Below are 25,895 nucleotides of genomic sequence, written 5' to 3' on the forward strand. Positions count from 1 at the left end.
GGCTCTAAAACTAAGAAGACCTAATCCTTATATTGTTTTTATTATCACTCCCTTCATTAACAACAAAAGATGCCATAAATGCTCTACAACAAACAGCAACTGTCGCTTGACAGCATTTTTCATGGGAGCGTTCATTTAATTCTTTTTCTGGGCTTGTTAATATTATCTTGTACGGAAAGCTATTTGGTGGATAACAAGGGAAAATTGTTCTCCTTTGACGTTAATTTGGAGCTAGTCTAAAAACAAAATAAAATCATTCTTTTTTAATCTTTTTTTTCAGATTTGCGTTGTATCAACGTTGCTCAAATTCACAGTTCACCCATGGCTTTGAAAAGAATCAATAAGGTTGGAAATTCTTCTCTACTCAATGTTTGTGATAATCTTCTTGCTCCACGCCAAAGAAGTAAAATGTAGGATAGAAGATAAAACGGAGTGATGCATTGCTGCCTGTTAAAGTTCTTAAAACCAACATTTTTTTCACAACTGATTTGTTATGTAGATTAAAATAACTACAGCTGTTATACCGCCGTCAGTGCATCGCGTTACTTACAAATTTTTCGATAATTTTGGTTCGATGACTGATGCCAAGGTGTTTTCATATTTCTACAGGAGTTGCAGGACCTGGGTAGAGACCCACCAGCACAATGTTCAGCCGGTCCAGTAGGAGACGATATGTTTCATTGGCAGGCAACAATCATGGGACCTCCCGACAGTCCTTACCAGGGTGGAGTGTTTTTTCTCACAATTCATTTCCCCACAGATTATCCATTCAAACCACCTAAGGTACGTTCTTATCTAACTTGCAAACTATGAGCAGAGATTTCATAACATTTATTAAAACGCCGGCAGAAATTGAGATAAACTAGCAAGTTCAAAAGGTGCCGATCATGAGTACTAGCACACGGTTGTTATTAATAGCCGCACAGCGATAGCTGAGGCTATTATTAGCCTTCTCTTGGTTTTTTACAATTCAAAGAATTTGAATTGTATTGGGGTGCTGTCTTTTTTTTTAAGATCTGTTCACACATTTTTATGATTTTTGAAGTCATTAATTGGAGTAGTGATTTTGGTCACGCCGAAACAGGAAATGGAGCGAAAAAGCGAGTGGTTTTGCGGCGTGAATTTTTTTCGCTCTAATTCTGAAGTAGAGTGACAAAACGGTGTGAACAAAAATTCGCTTTCTCGCTAGTGGTTTTTTTCTTCACATGCGGAAATTTCACTTGGATTCTTACTGTTTTTCCGATTTTTTTGATCTGATTTTTTTCTAAATGGTTCTCCCAATTCACTCATAGTCAGTTCTATGTCTAGTTTTTTGTTCAGTCAATGAAAATTCTTTGAATTGTACAACAGGACCTGTCCTGCTATGTTTTTTATTTCGTCGGCGCGATTTTTGTTTCGACCTTATGACGTCACAACCACTTCAAATCTGTTTTTGTTCATTCGTTCATGCAATTTCAACTGAAGTGCGTGTGTGACGTCATTTTTTGCTCCTGGTGGAGCGAGTTTTTTTTTGTTCATTCGCGTGATTAAATTTTTGGTCACACTTGACTTACCTCACTCTCAAAAATGACTTCCTCACTTCGAAATTGACTTTTATTTACTTTAATTCAAAGAGATAAGGTCAAATGGGTGTGTGTCATTCTAACTGAAGGTTATTTGAGAGCAGCTAATAGAGGCAGCAAAAACTTATACAGATTTTTAACCAAAATATAACATATCAGCCTTCAATGAAACGACGAATTTTTTTGGTCTGTCTATTTGTACTGTTTTTTTGAGACTGCAGATCTACGAAGCTGTTGCGGCTATTTTCTGGCAATCCGCCAGCTTTGTTTGAGAGGTTAGCAAAACGCAACGCGAAGCTGTGTTAATAATAGCTGCGAAGCGGTTATTATTGGCGACATCGTGTTTTTTTAATTGCTCTCAAACGAAGTTTGTAGCAATTATATTAGTCCTGACGGTTTTTTATGCGATTTTTTGCTTGACCGAATTTTCGTCTGACCTATTAGAATTTTCGTTCTCAAAAACGGGATAAACAGGTAGTGGGCAGTAAATGCTTTTACAGCCTCTCAGCTCAAAATGTTTTGGAGACAAACAACCGCTCGCTAAAAACGCAAGTTCATTTCATGCTAATTTTCAATTTTTTTCAGGCTTTTTGAAATTTTTTGTCATTTTTTGATTTTTATTAGCCCTAGGTGTCAGGGAAACTACTCTAGGCTTTGATAGTAGATTACTGCATAGTTTCTAGTGGAAGTGGATTGTCTTCAAGAGTTCAACTTTTCAAATTTTAGCATTTTTTGACAAAAATTGCATTTTTTCCCCAATTTTTTTGGTCATTAATTTTTCATTATTCGCCTCTGTTCAGACGCAGGGGCCAGAAAATCTCCTTGAGGGTTTAAAAATAAGTTACTGAAAACTTTCTTTTTACCATAGAATAGAATTCAACTTATTAATATCTCAAATTTTGCAATTTTTTCTAGTTTGAAAATTTTTTGTCGTTTTTTAGGTTTCTCCAGCTTCAATCGCCAAGAATTGAAAACGGTTTGAAAACAGGTTACTGTACAGTTTCTAGATGTAATAGAATGTTTTTCAAGATTTTAACATCACGAATTTAAGCATTTTTTGACAAAACTTAATTTTTTTCTTTATTTGAATTTTTATTATGCAGATTTTTTAAGCCTCAGGGGTCAGAATACTTCCGTTAAGATTTGATGAGAAAATACTGGAAAATTTTCAAACTTTTTTGATTTGGTCATTTTTTAGTTTTCTCCAGCCTCAAGAGCCACACAAACTCCTCTAGGGTCTAATAATAGGCTACAGCATAGTTTTTAGATGTAATGGATTGTTTTTCAAGATTTTGGTATCTGGAATATAAGCAATTTTAAAAAAAAAAGTTTTTGCAATTTTAAGTTTTTTAAATTTTTTTAGTTTTATTTTTTCCGGCACCAAGGTCCTAGGGACCTCCTCCGTGGTTTGATTATGAGCTGCTGCATAGTTTCTAGAGTAAATGGAATTGTTACCAATATTTAAATGACTCTAGCTTAAGCAATTTTTTTGATAGTGTAATTTTTTTTCAATTTTGGAAAATTATGATGTTCAGGGTTTATGGATCTTCATGAGCCAGTGAAATTGTTTAAGGCCTGAATTATGGATATTGGATAGTGCCTTGAGACAATGAGGTTCTGAAGATACTAATATCACGAATTTTAGCAAGATTTTTTTCGCAATTGTTTTTAAAATTTTTGTATTTTTGTTATTTTTCTGAGTTTATCGATTTTTACTGGCCAATGACACTTCTAAAATCTGGCAAATGGTTTACTTGACAGAACTCCAATGACACAAAATTTTTTTGAACCTTTCGCAAAAATCTGGAAACTTTAAAATTTTGCAATATTTTGCAATTTTTTTAAATATCAATTTTCTATTTACTAACAAGGCTAGAAAACTAAATATTGCAGCGTTGAATCAAGCTAAAGCTAGCCTCACTAAACCGTGGCTAGCTACAAACGAAGACAATTGCTCGCTGGTCTTTTGAGAACGATTCATCTGACGTTAGTCGGTTATGTTTAATTCGTCGTCTCCATCGATGATTTCTGCGACCATTGACTTCTACTGCTTTGCAGTTAAGATTTGTGTGCGTGACGTCATTTGTTCTGCTTCTGAACTTCTGACTTCTGAAAATGACTTCTGAACTCACTTAATGAATTTTAATTTTTTGAGCATTTAGTAGTTAAATAGTGTGCATCTAAGTAGTGCCAAACGTATATGCCCTATTTCTTGGGTTTTAGAGTCTTGAGTTTTTAATTTCGAATATTAATTTTGAAAAAGCTCTATTGGGGCTTTTTCCCTATAGAGCGTGTATCTCATAAAAATGACAGCCCGAATCTGACCAAAAAATGCCAGTGGTCTATTAAAGGACTGGTGGTCAATCTGTCGATCTTATATCTTTAGTTGTTTGATTTCCATGGAAGGCCACAAGCGTCTATCGCGGCTATTTTCCGGCAATATGACCGCTATCTTTGAATGCACTTCGAGAGGTCAATTGCAATCGCTTGGCAATGTTTTTTTAATGCACTTTGATGTAATGAGTAAACCCCTGTGTATTCTAATAGATTGCTTTTTGCCTAAAATAGCTACTTTAGTTATAACAAAAATGTGAACTGCTTAAAATTTACGTTAGATGTCCACCAAACTTGTTCCGTTGCTCAAGTATTAGTCAATGCGTAGAATTATTTGTAGAATATGCTTCAAAATAATGTTTACTGCCTAACAAACGGATGCAAAATGGAAATGGAAAATGGAACTATTATGGAACTTAAAGGATCTTAGAAATAGTAATACATTGAAATTTCTGTTGAATTTTATGGGATGATTAGTAGCCCTCGGATATCAGTAAGAGAAAATAATCGTGAAAAATTTGAGTCAACTTTGTGTTATAAGCTCCCTACCATTTTATAGAAACCAGGGTACGATTTCATCGGTCACTAAAACTTCGAGGCTGAGAGCCTAGTTTGAAATTTTGAACTTAGAGTTAAATAAGTGGAAGTCTATTTTTTGTCCTAAACTTATTGTTCTATAGGACACTAAGTTAAGGACAAAAAAATTACTCTCACTTGAAAGTCCAAAGAAGCGGAAGTCCTATCGGACCCCAGTTAAAGACAAAAAACAGACTATCACTTCTTGAATCAAACCGCTATAAATAATCGGCTGCTTCGCTATCAGATAGAGAGAAATATGGTTTATTTCAACTCCTGTATACTTTTCAGAGAAAACTTTTCTTTCACTAATTTGCAAAATTGTACTCAAAACTTCAAATGAAATCACTTTCGTGCCCTTTGGTTCCTTAAATACGTTAGAGCAAAATTTTCATTTAAAATTCTGAAATTCTCCCTTCCCCGACCAATTCGTCCAACAAGATGTAATAATTTCTGAATACATATGTACGTAGATTGGTTCTGTAGTGTTATTTTGTAGACACTACTTGCTGATCACCCGAAGTCCACATGAATCGGTATCAAAATTTCTTACAATTTTCTAATACTGGGGTGGAACTTGAGATTTTTTGAAACCTTTTGGGTCTCTAAACAAGTTGGGTCATAAATCCTAGCAGGAGGACTTAAGTCCCATGGGCTGCGGAGAATTATGCACATATTTAGGGGTCTATGACATACTCTTATGTGGTCAGTTGGAACTCCTTTGTGAATTTTTGCTCCCCCTCCCCCACGCATACATCTGCACATCCAGGTTTCAACCAGGCTACTATTAAATCGAACCCATCGCTTGTCGTTTGAGAGCAATTCATCTGAAATTAGCCGGTAACGTATTTAAATAAGCAGACATCATGGAGCTAAAAAGGTAGCAGGGCAATTCCTTAAATATAAAGAATTGAATGAACAGACCAACTACATTTCGTGCCAAAGAAACAATAATTTTGAAAATGTGAAAAACTTACAATAGTTTCTAATGTTGATATTTTCGGTGTTAACGATTTGAAAACTGTGTCCTATCAAGACCGGAAGATAGTGAGATGGGTCAACAAAAAATGGGTCAACAAAAGATGAAATTAGCTGAGAACTACATATGATTCGCTAAAAGCATGGTGTTAACGGTTTTAGAGAAAAAAGCAATTCAATGCTGCAATCATCTTGCGAATTTAAGTTCTTTGATTGTTCTATCTTCAAAAGACATTCTCGCTTGTCGAAAGCTACGAAACAACTTATCTGCTGGCTAGCATAAACCCAATTGTTGATTTAAAAGCCTAAAAGAGGCAAAAGTGACAGAAAACTACAACGCGAAGAACAGGAAAAGCTTACTTAAAATTTGCTGTTTATCGAAGAACTAAAGAGGCGTAGCTCTTTAATACACTGCAAAAGCCAGTTTAAGGACTCTGATGCAAATTAATGTCGCATGACTGAAACTGTTTATTAATAGCCGCATCAACTTCTCAGCCGGCTATTACAGCGCTCCTATCTTTTTACAATTCAGTCGTTTGTTTGTAAGATGTTTTCACACATTTTTCAGTGACTTTGCTCTTTCAAAACGGGATAAACAGGTAAAGCCCAGCCGGCATTAAGTTTCATTAGAAGCCTTCAGGTAGCATTTGAAGTCTCTGAAGTTTTTAGAGTGCTGAAGCTGCCAGGAAGGCCTAAATTCAAGATTGAAAGGTCATTTTATTAGCAATATGTCTTGGTAATGCAAACATAATCAAGAAAAACGATACTATTTTTTCCTAAAGTTTTTCAAGTTTTTTTTGGAAAATTTTGTTTTTTTTTTAGTTTTTCCAGCCTCAGGGGCCATGAGGCTTCCTCGAGGGTTTGAAAATGAATTATTACATAGTTTCTAATGGCAATGGAACGGTTTTCAACATTTTGATATCAAGAACTTCAGCAAATTTTGAAAAAAAAATTTCAGTTTTTTTAAAAAGGCAAATTGTCATTTTTTTTCCTGCTTCAGGGACCAGAAAATCTCATCTAGGTTCTGATAATACGTTTTCGCTGGGTTTTTAGTGGTCTTGAAGTTGTTTTCAACATTTTAATATCACAAATTTTAGCAATGTTTTGATAAAATTTGCCTTTTTTTGAAGTTTTGAAAGTATGTTCTTTTCCTTGTCTCAGTGGTTAAGTAACCTCCTCTAGGAACTGCTGTTATGTTTTTGTTTAGTTGCTATGTACAATGGAATGGACTTTTTAATGCTAGAGATGTTACCAAGTTTTTAATTAAAAAAATTAAATTTTTTCAATGTTTTTGGGAAACTATTGTCAAGTTCCTTGTTTATCAATCTTTATGAGCCAATGCAACTTTTTAAGGCTTAAAATTGGATAAATTGATGGCCTCTGGAGACAGCGAAATTGTTCTGAAGAAACCAATATCACAAATTTCTTCAACATCGCATTAACATTTGCAATTGTTTTCAAATTTTCTGTAGTTTATAAATTGTTACGGGCCAATGAATCTTTAGGTCTTACTGGTAAGTTATTGGACAAAGCCCAGAGAAAAAAAAGAAAAGAAGGAGTTTTGATCTTTTAAAGTTTGCAAATTTAAGAAAGTTTAATTTTTACAATTTTTATTTTTAATTTAAATTTTTCTCGATATTTGCTATTTTTATCAGCCAATAGAGCTTTTTCAAGGCTTGTGCTTGAGTCAGTGGGTGTATTTAATTGTATCAAAGTTTGGCCTTCAGTGTAAAAACACAGGAGTTTTAGCAATTTCTATATTTTTTGTTAAGTTTTGTTCATTTTTGTTTCTCAACTTTTGATCTTTGTTGGCGTTGTTCAACTGGCGTTTTTATTTTTGGCTGGCGTTGTTCAACTGATCTGCTGGCCAGGTACAGTATTTCTAATTTTTTTATTCAATTCTTAAGATTGTGTTTCTGCCATGTCCTGCTGTGTTTTTTTTTACTTCGTCGTGCTTAATTTTTTTTGCCTTGCCTTGGTTCACAGCTTGTTCAACATTTTGCGTGAAATCTTTGACTTCTCTAGGCTAGTTTCACTCTTCTCTGATTCTGCTAGAAGTGTCTCTCGACGGCTATTAGTTATGCAATCTCCTTTTTTACAATCCAAGAATTGGATTGTATTGACGCTCTATTTTAACAATCCAAGAATTGGATTGTATTGGTGCTCTGTCTTTTTTTCACACTTTTTTTTCATGATTTTGAGCTCTCAAAACGGGGTAAATAGGTAAAGCCGAGCGCGTCAAGTTTCATTAGAGGCCCTTATTCGCATTTGGTAGTCCTTCAAGTGCTTAGAGTGGTGAAGCTAATGGGAAGGCCGTAATTCAAGGTTAAATTATCATTTTTAGGAGTTTTGAGCCCAAAATGTTGCAATTTTTTTGTCGTCTTTTGAATTTTTCGTTGGAGCAGTCTGAATTTGAGGTTTGTATTAGTTGATAATGGTGTTTTTTAGCAAGACATAATTACTTTTTTCGACCATTTTGTGAGCTATATGTTTTGGTACTCCAAAGACAGCACGCAAATTTTTAAGTTTTACAATTTAACTTTTTTGGAAATTTTTGACAATTTAATTTTTTTTGGCGCTAGGTCTCAAGTAACTGCCTAAAGGGTTTGCTAACAGGTTACTGCATAGTTTCTAGTTGTTGTAAAATGATTTTCAGCTTTTTAAGATAACGAATTATAGCAATTTTTTTTTTGATAAAATCTGCAATTTTTTTCAAATTTGACATTTGGCGATATGTAAGTTTTTCTAGCCCCTGGAGGCAGGAAACCTTCTCCTGGGTTTGTAATAGGTTACTGAAAGTTTTTTATTGGCCATGGAATGGTTTTCAGCTTTTTAGTATCACAAATTTTGGCAATTTTTAAATTAAAATTTGCTATTTTATTCAAGTTTTTTGTCGGCGATTAAGATTTTCGAAATAAAGTTGAGCAGAGCTTTATTTCGAAAATGTGAGAGGTCGGTTTCTGCTGAGTAGCTTCTAGCTGCTCTCAAACAAAGTTTATGGCAATTGTTTGGTTCCTTTTTTTATTATGCCTTTTTGGCCTGAGTGTGTTTGTCAGACCGATTTGACCTAGTCGTCGGAAACCGAATTAATAAGTACTGACCGAGGGCATTTTGTTGCTCTGCAATTTGTCAGTTCTCATAAAGCTTATGAGGCTGCAAGTGCATGATTTATCAGAATTGCTGAGGCGGCATAGTGTTTTGTACGGCAGGACCATTTTAATTGGCTCCCCCAATTTTTGCACGTCCTCATGCGACTACCTCATGCTAGCTTTGGGACCCCCTTTATGCGGTCGTTTGTGACCAAATCGTGTGACGTTAGTATGTAATGTTCAAAACTAGCTCGAAATTCTCCCACTACTTTCGCAGTTAGTTTGAAGTAGCTTAAGCGTCAGCTGAGATTCTTTTTTTTAATTCATGTCAAAAAACTTTTCTTAAATACCTGTAAAATGTTACACAATTGATATTTTTACAAGCATAAAACGGTATTTATATACCGTTGCTAGTCTCACTTCGCAAAGTCTCTATAGACGTTCATCAATGCCAAACTCACCAGTCTTCACTGACAATTATTAATATAGAGACGAGCTTTATTGTTCACAGAGTAATATGAAAACAAAAACTTCGTTCGCAAGAAAAACAAAACCAATTCCCATTTCTTTTCGGTTTACCAATTTTCGTCATCTATTTAACATCTCTAGCTTTTTTGTTTTCTTCTTACCGGAATCGACCAGAATATAAGTGGTTGCTCAAAAATATCAGTACTTAAGCGATTTCGCAACATGAAATCGAAGTGTAAGCGGTATAAATACTTACATGCCATAATTTACCAAGCCTTATACTTAATCATCAACACAGACTATTTCTTTTAAAATATTTATCCATAGTTATTAGGTAATGATATCTTTTGGTCTCTTTTTAAGAAGCAGGAAATAAACTCTCAATTAGCAAGTACAACCAAATTTTTTGTCTTATCAATAGCCGCGCAGCGATAGCGGCTCTTATTGGGGACGTCGTGGTTTTTTTTTACAATTCAAGAATTGGATAGTATTGGTGCTCTGTCTTGTTTTGTAAGATGTTTTCACATTTTTCATGGCATTGAGCTCTCAGAATGGGATAAACAGTTAAAGAATTTTTATGTTTTTGAGCACAAAATGTTGCAATTTGACACGTTTTTTGTTGGTTTCCGAATATTTGGTTGACCAGTCTAAAATTGACCCTTTTTTAAGTTGATAGAATTCTTTTGCAAGACAGTTTTGATCGTTTTAAGGGCTATTTGATTAAGTACTCGAAACATAAACACGCAAATTTATACTAATTTTCCTATTTTCAAGTTTTTTGAAATTTTTTAAAGTTTATTCAGCCCTAGGTGTCAAGGAGCCTCTTTTAGGGGCCAAATAACCTCCTCTAGGATTTGATAATAAGCTGTTGAAATTTTTTGTTGGCCATGGAATGGTTTTCAATATTTTGATGTCACCAATTTTATCAACTTTTTGAAAAGACTTACAATTTTTTGTTAAGTGTTTGTCTTTTTTAGGCTGCTCTAGTCTCAAGGGCCAAGGAACCTTCTGTAGGGTTTGATAATTTGTTACTGCATAATTTCTATTGGTTATGGAATTTTCAAGATTTTGATATCACGACTTTTAGCATTTTGAAAAAAACTCATTTTTCTTTTTGTTAATTTGTTTTGCCCCAGTTGACAGGGAGCCTCTTTTATGGCTAGCTAGTATGTTGCTTCATAATTTCTAATGACCTTAAAAAAGGTTTCAATGTTAAATATCACGAATTTTAGCATTTTTTTTAAATTTGCAATTTTTGAAAATGTTAGTTTTTGAGTTTTTCCGGCACCAGGGTGCAGGAACCTCCTCTAGGGTTTGATAATAAGTTACTGCATTGTTGCTAGAGGTAATTTAAGTTATATTTTTGCAATATTTTTTGATAAAATCTTTTTAATCTTTTTGAGCCAATGAGACTATTTAGGGAAAAGGATACTCGATAGTCTCTGGAGACATTAAAGTGGTTCTGAAGATTTAATTATCACAAATTTCAGCAATATTTTGTTAAAATTTGCTATTGTTTTGTTTTGAAATTTTTTGTCATTTTCTGAGTTATATAATTTTTACTGGCCAACTAAACTTTTTTTAAGGTGAGTTACATGACAGATTTCCAGAGCCAAAAAATGATTTCGATTTTTTTCTGCGAAATTTGGAAACATTCTTATATTTAGCACTTCTTTGTTTTTGGAAGCTTTTGCCATTTTTCTGGTTTATCTACCTCCAGTGGCAAATAATTCCCCCTCAAGGCTTGTGCTTAAGTTAATGAGTATATTGACTTGTATCATAATTGGCCTTCTGGATGAAGATGAAAGCGTCAAGAGTTTCAGCAATGATTATTTTGTTTAGTTTGATTATTTTAGTTTCTCAAATTGTGAGATTTTTGCTGGGATTGTTCAATTGATCTGCTGATCAGGTATATTATTTCTCAGTTTTTCATTCAGTTCTTTGGATTTTTTCAGTACTTGTCCTGCTGTTTTTTACTTCGTCGTACTAAGTTTTTTTGCTTGACCTTAGTTCACAGCTTGTTCAACATTTTGCGTGAAATCTTTTTGACTTCTCTAGGCTAGTTTTACTCTTCTCCCATTCTGCTAAAAGTGTTTTTAAGCAATAGTTCCTCAGCAAAGCCATTCTAAATGTGCAGAGTCAGTGTCGGAAATCGAAATCGGAAAAAGAAACGAGATAAACTCAAAAAGCCCAATTTTAGATGCCCGTTACTCGAACTTTGTTCTTAGTCACCATCTCTAACGCTTATTGATATCGATACTTACACCAGTGTCGTTTCACTACGAAACGGGAGTTTGTTCAGCTCCTAAATGACATCAATTTTTCAATGAAAAGACTGATTTTTGTTTTCTCTTCTTTCGATCCCAATCCTGGTTATGGGAATCAACGGCGGCTATTTTCCGGCCGGGTGTGTTAATTTTTCAAAGCTTTAAACGTTTTAAAAGGTCTTTTAAAAAAGAAACGTAGCAGGGCAATTCCTTGCCTGCTATTCAAAAAATTTTTTAGCAAGGGAAAATGTGCCCTGAAATGAGTAGGAATGGACTTCGATAACCGTTTGAACTTAAAGAAAAATTGGATTTAAAAACTCGAAAAGACCAGAATCAAGATAAGTTCAGGCAATTGAACCAGATAACTTTATATATAAAATACGATTTTGTGTTCAAGTGCAGTTTTCTCACTCTCTACATTGGAGTGATGTTATCTCACTCCCCAAGACCATTCGCTTTTTCCTGCTACATTTTTTCTTCAGAAACCAGCAAAAGCTGTGAAAAGATCTTAAATGAAAAAGGCAGCGCCCAAATGCGGATTTTAGCAAGTCTTGTTACAAGAAGAAATGAAAGTAAAATCCCAAAACTGGAAGTTTTTTTTCAATCAAAGTTTATTTGCAGTCTTTTCTTAGGTTTCGTTCACGACCAAAATATATCATCCGAACATTAACAGCAATGGCAGCATCTGTCTCGACATCCTCAGAAGTCAATGGTCGCCAGCATTGACCATCTCAAAAGGTGAGTTAAGCGTTAAGCTCAAGAAACAGCTAGCGCAGTAGTGAATTTCATTCAATGGTATTCATGCACACCGTTTGATAGAAATTATAGAGCCCATTTAATCACCAGTCATCTGAACATTCAAATATATAGCTTTAATATTGTTGCTCGGCCTTCTGATTTGGTGAGCATTCTACAATTTAACGACCCAATTTGACCTCGAAAACTAATGTTAAACTATGAACTTACTTGCTTAATATGACCTTGAAACTATAGCTTGATCGTTTAAAGTAGCAGTGTATATTCGTTGTGCGAAATGAAAAAAATGTCCGAATTATAGCTCGCAATGCTTATTTTTTAAAGCTTGCGTCTGACGATTTTCAGAAATGCTTTTTGAATTTGCTGGTTGGCTTCTTGATTTGGGAAGCTGTAATTTAATTCCTAATTCTGCGGTTCAAGCTTTAACTAACTATTAGCCATATATTAAGCATTTTAACTAGTTGCATAATCTACTGGTAGACCCGAGGAGTATTAAATATTGTTCAGTGTTTTCTTTCTAAGAACAGCGAAATGCTTTGATGATCAATTTGAATTGATTTATTGCATCAATGATAAAATTTCAACGGTTGGATTTTAGAGCCATCTAATAAATATAACTAAACCTTCTCTTAAAATAACTTAGATTTTGACTCGCTCAATTTTATGCTCATTTGTGTCTGGCTCCTTAATATGTTAAATTTTTATCATTATCGTAGGTTTAGGCACCTCTTTCATAAACCTAGAAGTGAGCTAGCTGATCTTTACTTGTAATTTGTTCGGAAAAGATCGAATTTTCAACGCAATTTTGTTTTTTTTTCTGCTGAAGTTCATATCGATTGGCAAACCATTCCTCAGTTTTGAGCCTTGTTAGTCAAAAGAATTTTGCTGGGATGATGTAGATCTCGAGGGTATCACCAAATCTCGACCATTTCTCGACAATTCATCATTATTTTGAAGAATTGAATAAAATTGGGTTCTATTCTCTCATTTTAGTGCTATTATCGATCTGTTCGTTGCTGACCGATCCCAACCCAGAGGACCCTCTGGTGCCAGACATCGCCCGTCTCTACAAACAGAACCGATCCAGATACAATGAGACAGCCAAAGAGTGGACCCGCAAGTACGCTATGTAGATCAACAACCTCCTCCAACACTCCTTGGAGAATCCAGTGGATCCACTTACCCACTAACACCCGTCCCCCTCCCCCTTCCCAATCAATGGAATCATGAAAAGTGAACTACAACAGACAACAAGAGACTAGTGAACTTGCACAGGAGAGAATCAACAAATTGATGACCATCAAATATCAGATCTATAATTTCTGTCGATCTATTGCTGTGCTATTTTTTTGAATCAAAGCTTAAATAGCAATTTAGAATTCACCCAATGAGTTACGAAAATCATTGATTCAAGTATATAACAATGCTTCCATACCACCCAAAAAGAATTAAAGAAATAATTGACAATCTGCCGCTCAGTATACAGAATGTGTAATATAACAGAACAAGTGATGCAGTGAAGGGTTGTAAAACCATCAGCAAAATTAATGATCTTGTTTATGAAATTCCGATGTTAGAGTGCTGAATGCAAACTGCCGCTTGCTGGAGAAAAGGTGCTTTCGATAAATAGATCATTCTTTTAGGATTTCACAACATCAATTGAATTATTGGATCCGCTTTTATTGGATATAAAAGCTGATAATCTGTTCATAGATAAATGTTTACTGTTTCATGCTGTGCATTTGAAGTGAAAATTAAGTTGCAATTTTCATTGTGACAGAAATTCTTTCAAACAAGAAAAATGGAGAATTCTTTCGAAAAGAATTATATTTTCGTAAATTATGTTTCTTGTCAAATAATGAATGGTCTTGTTTAACTGATTGAATTTCTCGCTAAGTTGTAATTTATTGAGATAATTTATAGTCCTAAAATGTTGTTCACTTGTCTGCGACCCTCTTGTTATATTTCCGAAGTTCAATTAATTTTTAATAGAGATTCAAAATTCTTTATTTGAGCCAACCAATCATCTCATTCAAATCTCAGATTTCATTCAAACTTTTTGTTTTGTCGAGTCTTTCCCATTATAGCCCCCTATGAAATTATAGCTCCCCCGTCATGGTATAATTACCATAATTGAGCGGGGGGGGGGCTATATGTTATCTGACCACTAAGGGGGGGGGAGGGGGGTGGCTATAATGGGAAAGACTCCTTTCGTCTTATCGGGGAATAGCTAAATGTAACATTTGTCCTAAATGAAGAACAACCGAATCCCATTAGTGGGGTTAAATTTTGATATTTATGTGATTCAAAACTCATTAATGCTGCGAAGCTATAAGCTAAGCGTAGCTGTATTGCGACGATCGTGGTCTATTTTTACTCGGAAGGTTTTGTTCACTTGCGGATTTTGCAAGCTACTTCTCAGTTTGAAATGTTTTATGTGGGGCAAAAGTTTATTATTTGTATTAAGGTTTTCTTGATAGCGTTTTCAACATTTGAAAACGATAGTGTTTAAGCTAGGTACAACCAAAGCAAACACCTCGCCTGTCTTTCGAGCGCAATTCTTTATTGTTCTTTCTTTGATTTTTTTTGTGATCTTGATTTCAATTGTTAAACTGCACTTCTACGAGCCTTTTGATTTTCTGTCACGAAATAAAAGATACTTCCTTTCAGAAAGAAATTTGTGCTATATTTTTTGGCACTACAAACACAAATACGCAAAATGATACTAATTTTTGCATTTTTTGTTCACTTTTTTGAAAATTTTTGTTTTTATTTTTTTCAGACTCATGGGTCAGGTAATATCCTTTAAGGTTTGATAATAGGGCGCTACATAGTTTCTAGTAACAATGGATTTGTTTTCAACGTTTGAATGTCTCGAATTTCAGCATTTTAATGAAATCTGCATTTTTTTGAAGTTTTCCTAAATTTTTTGTCAAATTTTGATATTTGTTCAGCCTCAAGGGCCAGAAAACCTATTCCACCGTCTGATTAAAAGATACTTCATGGTTGTTAGGGCAATGGAATTGCTTTCAACAATTTAACTTTTCGAATTTAAGAAATTTTTTGATTGAATTTGCAATTTTCAATTTTTTTTAAAACATTTGTCTTATTCAGTTAGACAGGTAACCAGTGTTACTCAGTAGCCAGGTAAACTACTCCAGGGTTTGATAGTATGTTATTACATAGTTGCTGGGTTCAATGGATTGGTTTTCAACATTTTTGATCCCTGCTTTCGTCGCCGCTCTTTCGCTGATTTTTTAGTTTTTTTTTGTTATTGACGGTCTTTGATCACAAATCTCTTACCGCTCTCCGGAAATGAGTTTTTTATACTTATTTTAATATCATGTATTCTATATATTCTTAAGGTAAAAAAACTCATTTTTATTGAAGGCCCTTAATTCTATTTCAAAAACGGGATAAACAGGAAGAGCTCAGAGAGCAGTAAGTCGGTGAGCAGATCGCGTTGAGCGTATTTTGTCCCTGTGTGACTCGCAGAGCGAGTGCCCTGATACAGGGACGTTTACACCCGATTGTTTGGCACAAGGCGCGACGGGCGCGATTGCTGTTCTAATGTACTGAGAGAATCGAAGTAACAATTTTAACCTGGAGTTTTTACACTGGAAAAAGACAAAACAGATTTTGCTATTGCGACTAAATGGGGCAAAAACTGAACTGCGGTACAAAAATATATACATTGTGTTTGTAATGTCCATGTTCATTTTGCTAGTTTTGTAAACCTTATGCCAACTGATTGACTAAATTGTGCCGCGTTAAACTGCTTGCTACCCTTGATCCCCTAATTGCATAACACAAACAGCTGAGATTAAAAAATTGTGATGTGAGGGGGCTACACCTCAACCGTCTCACCCCCACATCATTTCTCCTCTAATCTTTTATGCTAGAGACCACTCTGCACAATCGCGTCACAATTTTCCGCAGTTTTTTTAAAAAAAATTTTGAACCTCAACAAATTAAATGAAACCCCATTTTTTGATATTTCAAGAGCCAAAAACACTGCTACTATTTAGTTTATTCATTGAGGAATTTAAGGAGCGCAGAATGAAGTCACGGAAATTGCAATTATAGAATGACGCGCTGTTTTCAAGGAGAACAAGGATATCGGGGATACTAAAGGTAAGATGTTAGTCAGTCAAAACTTAGGGTTCTCTATGTTTGGCACAAAAAATAGAGAATATGTAGATAAGAAACTGTTTTTCGTTGTCCGAAAAACTAATTAAAGGAAGTTAGGGGTAAATTTACTTACCGATTGAAGCTTAAATCTATCTTTGTTTTTCATAGTTTTACATTTGAAACGTTTATTTCGGCAAGAAACTGTGGGTATATTCTTAGGATAATACAAAACAATGAAGACAAAATAGCAACTATGAAAATTTGCCTCCTTGAAATAGTTCGTCTATATAAACGAAAGATATGCTAGCAACTTTTAAGGCTTACGGTTCAATCTGAAACAACAGCTTGCTAGATATCCAATTAATTTTAAACATTGAACAGATAAAATTACCATACTATCACCCAAAAAGATGTATAAGAAAGATAGATTTTTGTGAAAAGGATTCAAATGTTACAATAAAGTTTGAAACATTTTCACTGAAAAATCAAAAAGAGCTTTCAAGAGAGCAGATGAAAAACGTTTTTAAAACTGTCCTCAAAACTTCGATGACATCTCAAGATGTCAGCGAATAATTTTTTGTCAAAATCATTTGTGTTTCGTTGTTCACATTGAAAATATCTGGATGCAGAGCATTGTAATTGATGTTCCGACCCCGCCCATCCACGGTTTGATTTAATAGTCTACCAAATGAGGAAAAGGTCCAAAAAATCACAACTCCTACAATGAACAATTAAGTGGAAAAATAATGCTGTATTAGAGAGCCGATGTGACTTGCCATCAGCAGGAGTACTGGACAAGACACACAAAAAAATAATAGCAAACATTAATTACGACCAAAAAATACTCCAATAAAAGACCCTAAGAAAACTCCAAAAAAAACCGATGTAAACATCCAATAAAACCCGATCTAAACAAATCAAGCTGTACTTCATTAGATGTTCATTGGATAATATATAAGACCTCTCAATAATGCGACTCGGTGACAGGCCGACCAATAAGAGCAAAATGGACAATGTTCGAAAATACGTTTTTCTTCTTGAAAACAAACAATTTCAGTTTGATTGAAATTACTTCGTATCAACTCAGCTCATTAGGAAGACTAATTTATACGTCATAGTAAGCCCTTGAGAGTTGTCGTTTTCCGTAATATTTGGGACGACTGAAAAAAATAACAGGAAAAACGAATCAAAAATCAATTGAAATTAACAAGAACGCGGTGCAGCAACCGTTAGAACCACAGATAACACACCGTTGATTTTGCACCTTTTCAACGCCAATTGGGCCACCCCTTAGTGTGCTAATGTGGAAAGGAAACAAAAAACTCAGAAAGAGCAAATATCCCAAAATCCCATTTTTTTTGTAAAATGCGTAGTAGCAAAGCCAAGAAACCATGAGTTTAAATTAAAACTAATATAAAGTTTAGATCTTGGATTACTGGAAAGATGATGCGACCTGTAGTTACAGAGACCAATCTAAAAAAGTAAAAGAAAAAATATAAAAGTGACAAAGCTCAAAAATCCACTCATAACTTAAAAAACAACAGATCAAATTGCAACTGCTCAGGAATCCAGTTGTGGTTATTAATTCTGAGACCAAGTCATAGGACAACAAAAAACAGTAAACTCGGCCAGAACAAAATTTCACTAACAATTTATCGAAGCAACAGTTTTGAAGCCATTATATCTATAATACATTAAAAGTTATTAAGAACTTTTCTGAACGAAGCCATTCAATGATATGCTGTGGTCCCTGTTGATTTTAACTGGGTTTTCTAGGTAAGGGTTCTTTGTGGAAAAGACAACAAGAGGAACCACAAATATTGACAAATATCGAAAACTCTAAGCTCTATAGAATACATTTGTCAAATTTTAACCAACAGCAAAAATATGGTTTAGAGCAACAGAAAATTGGTGAGCTCTGTCATGAATAAGACTTAGTTACTTGTTGACGACAAAGAGAACAAAAATGCGAATAACGAAAATTTTTTCTTTAAAAAATAATTGAACGTCTTTAAAATCGTTAGCTATTAAATGATGTGAGATGAGGAAATAGATTCAGTTCAACAACCATGGAAGCAATCAATGCCTTTGATTTTCATAAATATTTCGAACGACAAAAAGAACGTTTTTTAGAGGATTTTTTTAAACCTCAAAGATTTTGGAGACAGCACGGATTCACAGCCGTTAAAACTATAGGCTATTCACTGAAGTCTTGAAGCAGTTTCTTTTAAGCACTCCTTCAATGCTAGTTAGAAGCGTCGAAACAGATGAAATAACAACCTCAAATACCGGAAAATAAGCAAAAATTGGAAGGTCAGAATATTTTTCTTAAAATAAATTAATTGAGCAAATAAAATTTTTAGCTCTAATCAGAAATCAGTAAATAATAGATTTATTTAAACATCTATAGAAGCAATTAGGGCTTTTGATTGATAGGAATATACTGTAGGAAAACGAAAAGAAGCACAAAAACGCAAGGGCAAAAATCAAATAAGTTTTGCAAGAGAAAGTCGTTAAACATATCAGCTATTCGTGGAAGTCATTAAAAAAATCTATTTTGCGCTTTCGCTCATTGCCAATTGGAGCTATATTTATTGTGATTGGTTGAAAAGGGAGTAAGTAACTGAATCAAATACAGGAGATTATGCAAAAGTTCACAAAATTTTTGTGAAAATTCGTAGTAAGAAAGCCAAAAAAAGTCTTACTTTAATCTAAAACCTCTATAAAGAGTATTTTTCCTTCATTTAGAGTAAGTTGTGCCTTGTATAAATTGAGATAAAGATACATGTGGACAGAAATAAGACTAAAGTTGACAAATTTCAAAACTTTACTAACACTCTCTTAAAACAAGTATATTCAAAGTCATAAGAGGCATTAGATTACACCTGAAGGCATTGTATAGGCTCAACTGCAGCTCTTTAAGAACCCAATTGAATCTTTAATTAAAAAAACGTAGTCATGAGGCTGCAAAAAGAATGACAAATGAATCCAAAGCGAAATAAATCATTTAAATTTGCGAGATTACATTGTCAAACATATAAATAAGCAAAAATTGACAGGGCAAAATAATTTTCTTAAAATAAATTAATTAAATTTATATTTAAATTTAAATTTGCGAGATTACATTGTCAAACATATAAATAAGCAAAAATTGACAGGGCAAAATAATTTTCTGAAAATAAATTAATTGTAAGTCAATAAAATTTTTAGCTCTAATCAGAATTCAGTAAATAGATGTACTTAAACCACCATAGGAGCAATTAGGGTTTTTAATTGACAAAAATATACTGTACGAAAACGAAAAGAACCACAATTGAGCAAGGGCAAAAACCCTATAAGTTTTGCGAGAGAAAGTCGTCAAAACTATCAGCTATTCAAGGAAGTTATTAAAAAAATTGATCTTGCGCTTTCGCTCATTGCCAATTGGAGCAATTTTTAATATGATTAGTTCAAAAGGGAGTACGTAACTAAATAAAAAACAGGAGAATATGCAAAAGTTCAGAGAACTTTTATAAAAATTCGGATAAAGGAAGCAAAAAAAGTGTTACTTGAATCTAAAAACTCTATAAGGAGTATTTTTCCTTCATTTGGAGTAAGTTGTGCCCTGTATAAATTGAGATAAAGATACATGTGGACAGAAATAAGACTAAAATTGACAATTTTCAAAACTTTACTTTTACTCTGTTAAAACAAATATATTCAAAGTCATAGGTATTAGATTACACCTGAAGGCATTGTATAGGCTCAACTGCAGCTCTTTAAGAACCCAATTGAATCTTTAATTAGTAAAACGTAGTCATTAGGTTGCAAAAAGAATGACAGATGAATCCAAAGCAAAATAAATCATTTAAATTTGCGAGATTACATTGTCAAACCCATAAATAAGCAAAAATTGAAAGGGTAAAATAATTTTCTTAAAATAAATTAAATAAAAGTCAATAAATTTTTTTAGCTCTAATCAGAATTCATTAAATAGATGTACTTAAACCACTATAGGAACAATTAGGGTTTTTAATTGGCAGGAATATACTGTACGAAAACGAAAAGAACCACAATTGAGCAAGGGCAAAAACCCTATAAGTTTTGCGAGAGAAAGTCGTCAAAACTATCAGCTATTCGAGGAAGTCATTAAAAAAATTTATCTTGCGCTTTCGCTCATTTCCAATTGGAGTAATTTTTAATATGATCAGTTGAAAAGGTAGTACGTAACTAAATCAGAAACAGGGGAATATGCAAAAGTTCAGAAAGCTTTTATAAAAATTCGGATAAAGAAAGCAAAAAGAGTGTTACTTGAATCTAAAACCTCTATAAGGAGTATTTTTCCTTCATTTGGAGTAAGTTGTGCCCTGTATAAATTGAGATAAAGATACATGTGGACAGAAATAAGACTAAAATTGACAATTTTCAAAACTTTACTATTACTCTGTTAAAACAAATATATTCAAAGTCATAGGTATTAGATTACACCTGAAGGCATTGTATAGGCTCAACTGCAGCTCTTTAAGAACCCAATTGAATCTTTAATTAGTAAAACGTAGTCATTAGGTTGCAAAAAGAATGACAGATGAATCCAAAGCAAAATAAATCATTTAAGATTGCGAGATTACATTGTCAAACCCATAAATAAGCAAAAATTTTTAAGGGTAAAATAATTTTCTTAAAATAAATTAAATAAAAGTCAATAAATTTTTTTAGCTCTAATCAGAATTCAGTAAATAGATGTACTTAAACCACTATAGGAACAATTAGGGTTTTTAATTGACAGGAATATACTGTACGAAAACGAAAAGAACCACAATTGAGCAAGGGCAAAAACCCTATAAGTTTTGCGAGAGAAAGTCGTCAAAACTATCAGCTATTCGAGGAAGTCATTAAAAAAATTTATCTTGCGCTTTCGCTCATTTCCAATTGGAGTAATTTTTAATATGATCAGTTGAAAAGGTAGTACGTAACTAAATCAGAAACAGGAGAATATGCAAAAGTTCAGAAAGCTATTATAAAAATTCGGATAAAGAAAGCAAAAAGAGTGTTACTTGAATCTAAAACCTCTATAAGGAGTATTTTTCCTTCATTTGGAGTAAGTTCTGCCCTGTATAAATTGAGATAAAGATACATGTGGACAGAAATAAGACTAAAATGGACAATTTTCAAAACTTTACTATTACTCTGTTAAAACAAATATATTCAAAGTCATAGGCATTAGATTACACCTGAAGGCATTGTATAGGCTCAACTGCAGCTCTTTAAGAACCCAATTGAATCTTTAATTAATAAAACGTAGTCATGAGGCTGCAAAAAGAATGAAAAATGAATCCAAAGCAAAATAAATCATTTAAATTTGCGAGATTACATTGTCAAACCCATAAATAAGCAAAAATTGAAAGGGTAAAATAATTTTCTTAAAATAATTTAAATGAAAGTCAATAAAATTTTTAGCTCTAATCAGAATTCAGTAAATAGATGTACTTAAACCACTATAGGAGCAATTAGGGTTTTTAATTGACAGGAATATACTGTACGAAAACGGAAAGAACCACAATTGAGCAAGGGCAAAAACCCTATAAGTTTTCCGAGAGAAAGTCGTCAAAACTATCAGCCATTCGAGGAAGTCATTAAAAAAATTTATCTTGCGCTTTCGCTCATTGCCAATTGGAGTAACTTTTAATGTGATCAGTTGAAAAGGTAGTACGTAACTAAATCAAAAACAGGAGAATATGCAAAAGTTCAGAAAGCTTTTTATGAAAATTCGGATAAAGAAAGCAAAAAAAGTGTTACTTGAATCTAAAACCTCTATAAAGAGTATTTTTCCTTCATTTGGAGTAAGTTGTGCCCTGTATAATTTGAGATAAAGATACATGTGGACAGAAATAAGACTAAAATTGACAATTTTCAAAACTTTACTAATACTCTGTTAAAACAAATATATTCAAAGTCATAAGAGGCATTAGATTACACCTGAAGGCATTGTATAGGCTCAACTGCAGCTCTTTAAGAACCCAATTGAATCTTTAATTAATAAAACGTAGTCATGAGGCTGCAAAAAGAATGACAAATGAATCCAAAACAAAAAGTAATCACTTTAAATTGCGAGATTACATTGTCAAACCCATAAATAAGCAAAAATTGGAAGGGCAAAAAAGTTTTCTTAAAATAAATTAATTGAAAGTCAATAAAATTTTTAGCTCGAATCGGAGATCAATAAATAGATTTTTTTAAACATCCATAGAAGGAATTAGGGCTTTTGGTTGACAGGAATATACTGTAGGGAAACGAAAAGAAGCACAAAAACGCAAGGGCAACAGTCAAATAAAATTTGCAAGAGAAAGTCGTTAAATCTATCAGCTATTCGTGGAAGTCATTGAAAAAATCTATTTTGCGCTTTCGCTCATTGCCAATTGGAGTTATATTTAATCTGATTGGTTGAAAAGTGAGTAAGTAACTAAATCAAGTACAGGAGAATTAAAAATCACACAAAAGTTTTATGAAAATTCGGAGTTAGAAAGCCAAAAAAAGTGTTACCTGAATCTAAAGCATCTGTAAAGTGTATTTTGCCTTCATTTGCAGTAAGTTGTGCACTGTAAAAACTGAGATAAAGATAAATGTGGACAGAAACAAGACTAAAATTGACAAATTTCAAAACTGTCGTTAAACCTATCAGCTATTCGTGGAAGTCATTGAAAAAATTTATTTTGCGCTTTCGCTCATTGCCAATTGGAGCTATACTTAATGTGATTGGTTGAAAAGGGAGTAACTAACTAAATCAAATACAGGAGAATATGCAAAAGTTCACAAAACTTCTATGAAAACTCGGAATAAGAAAGCCAAAAAGTGTTACTTGAATCTAAAACCTCTATAAGGAGTATTTTCCTTTATTTGGACTAAGTTACGCCCTGTATAAATTGAGATAAAGATACATGTGGACAGAATTAAGACTAAAATTGACAAATTTCCAAACTTTAACATTCTCTTCAAACAAATATATTCAAAGGCATAAGAGGCATTAGATAAGAACTGAAGGCATTGCATAGGCTCAACTGCAGCTCATTAAGAACCCAATTGAATCTTTAATTAATAAAACGTAGTCATGGGGGCTGCAAAAAGAATGACAATTGTATCCAAAACAAAAAGAAATTTGAATTTGCAGGACTACATTGTCAAACTAATAAATAAGCAAAAATTGGAAGATCAAATAAATTTTCTGATATGAAATAATTGAAAGTCAATAAAATTTTTAGCTCAAATCAGAGATGAGTAAATAGATGTATTTAAACATCTATAGAAGCAATTAGGGCTTATGATTGACAGGAATATACTGTAGGAAAACGAAAAGAACCACAAAAACGCAAGGGCAAAAATCAAATAAGTTTTGCAAAAGAAAGTCGTTAAACCTATCAGCTATTCGTGGAAGTCATTAAAAAAAATCTATTTTCCGCTTTCGCTCATTGCCAATTGGAGCTATATTTAATGTGATGGGTTGCAAAATGAGTAAGTAATCAAATCAAATACAGGAGAATATGCAAAATATCACACAAAAGTTTTATGAAAATTCGGAGTAAGAAAGCCAGAAAAGTGTTACTTGAATCTAAAACATCTATAAAGTGTATTTTGCCTTCATTTGGAGTAATTTGTGCGCTGTATAAATTGAGATAAAGATACATGTGGACAGAAATAAGACTAAAATTGACCAATTTCAAAACTTTAACATTCTCTTCAAACAATTATATTCAAAGTCATAAGAGGCATTAGATAAGAACTGAAGGCATTGTATAGACTCAACTGTAGCATTATAAGAACCCAATTGAATCTTTAACTAATAAAATGTAGTCATGAGGTTGCAAAAAGAATGAGAAATGAATCCAAAACAAAAAGTAATCTTTTGAATTTGCAAGATTACATTGTCAAACCCATAAAAAAACAAAAATTGGAAGGGTAAAGAAGTTTTCTTAAAATAAATTAACTGAAAGTCAGGAAAATTTTTAGCTCTAATCACAGATCAGTAAATAGATTTCTTTAAACAACTATAGAAGCAATCAGGGCTTTTGATTGACAGGAATATACTGTAGGAAAACCAAAAGAACCACTAAAATGCAAGGGTAAAAATCAAATAATTTTTGCAAGAGAATGTCGTTAAACCTTTCAGCTATTCGTGGAAGTCATTAAAAAAAAACTATTTTGCGCTTTCGCTCATTGCCAATTGGAGCTACATTTAATATGATTGGTTGAAAAGTGAGTATGTAATTAAATCAAATACAGGAGAATATGCAAAAAATCACACAAAATGTTATGAAAATTCGGAGTAAGAAAGCCAAAAAAGTGTTACTTGAATCTAAAACATCTATAAAGTGTTTTTTGCCTTCATTTGGAGTAAGTTGTGCCCTGTATAAATTGAGATAAAGATACACGTGGACAGAGATAAGATTAAAATTGACAAATTTCAAAACTTCAACATTCTCTTAAAACAAATATATTCAACGTAATAAGAGGCATTAAATAAGAACTGAAGGCATTGCATAGGCTCAACTGCAGCTCTTTAAGAACCCAATTGAATCTTTAAATAATAAAACGTAGTCATGAGCCTGCAAAAAGAATGACAATTGTATCCAAAACAGAAAGAAATTTGAATTTGCAAGATTACATTGTCAAACTAAAAAATAAGCAAAAATTAGAAGAGCAAATAAATTTTCTGATATAAAATAATTGAAAGTCAATAATATTTTTAGCTCAAATCAGAGATGAGTAAATAGATGTATTTAAACATCTATAGAAGCAATTAGGGCTTATGATTGACAGGAATATACTGTAGGAAAACGAAAAGAACCACAAAAACACAAGGGCAAAAATCAAACAAGTTTTGCGAAAGAAAGTCACTAAACCTATCAGCTATTCGTGGAAGTCACTAAAAAAAGTCTATTTTGCGCTTTCGCTCATTGCCAATTGGAGCTATATTTAATGTGATGGGTTGCAAAATGAGTAAGTAATTAAATCAAATACAGGAGAATATGCAAAATATCAAACAAAAGTTTTATGAAAATTCGGAGTAAGAAAGCCAGAAAAGTGTTACTTGAATCTAAAACATCTATAAAGTGTATTTTGCCTTCATTTGGAGTAAAGTGTGCCCTGTAAAAATTGAGATAAAGATACATGTGGACAGAAATAAGACTAAAATTGACCAATTTCAAAACTTTAACATTCTCTTCAAACAAATATATTCAAAGTCATAAGAGCCATTAGATAAGAACTGAAGGCATTGTATAGACTCAACTCTAGCAATTTAAGAACCCAATTGAATCTTTAACTAATAAAATGTAGTCATGAGGTTGCAAAAAGAATGAGAAATGAATCCAAAACTAAAAGTAATCATTTAAATTTGCAAGATTACATTGTCAAACCCATAAATAAACAAAAATTGGAAGGGTAAAGAAGTTTTCTTAAAATAAATTAATTGGAAGTCAGGAAAATTTTTAGCTCTAATCACAGATCAGTAAATAGATTTCTTTAAACAACTATAGAAGCAATTAGGGCTTATGATTGACAGGATTATACTGTAGGAAAACGAAAAGAACCACTAAAACGCAAAGGTAAAAATCAAATAATTTTTGCAAGAGAATGTCGTTAAACCTTTCAGCTATTCGTGGAAGTCATTAAAAAAAACTATTTTGCGCTTTCGCTCATTGCCAATTGGAGCTACATTTAATATGATTGGTTGAAAAGTGGGTATGTAATTAAATCAAATA

At 33.1% G+C, this 25,895-nt stretch overlaps 2 protein-coding genes across 3 annotated transcripts in view; one reads left to right on the forward strand and one right to left on the reverse strand.

Annotated features, from left to right (window-relative positions):
* LOC142353693 (plastin-3-like) overlaps window positions 1-25,895 on the reverse strand; it is a 577,871-nt gene that overhangs the window by 145,607 nt on the left and 406,369 nt on the right. The window lies entirely within an intron of this gene.
* LOC142353291 (ubiquitin-conjugating enzyme E2-17 kDa) lies at window positions 271-14,032 on the forward strand. Its single transcript, XM_075405523.1, has 4 exons — window positions 271-345; window positions 610-783; window positions 11,907-12,012; window positions 13,024-14,032. The coding sequence occupies exons 1-4, from the start codon at window positions 322-324 to the stop codon at window positions 13,161-13,163; spliced, it is 444 nt and encodes a 147-aa protein (XP_075261638.1). The 5' UTR covers window positions 271-321; the 3' UTR covers window positions 13,164-14,032.

Source organism: Convolutriloba macropyga, chromosome 14 (genome assembly GCF_964194025.1).
Source record: "Convolutriloba macropyga chromosome 14, txConMacr16.3, whole genome shotgun sequence".
NCBI lineage: Eukaryota > Metazoa > Xenacoelomorpha > Acoela > Convolutidae > Convolutriloba > Convolutriloba macropyga.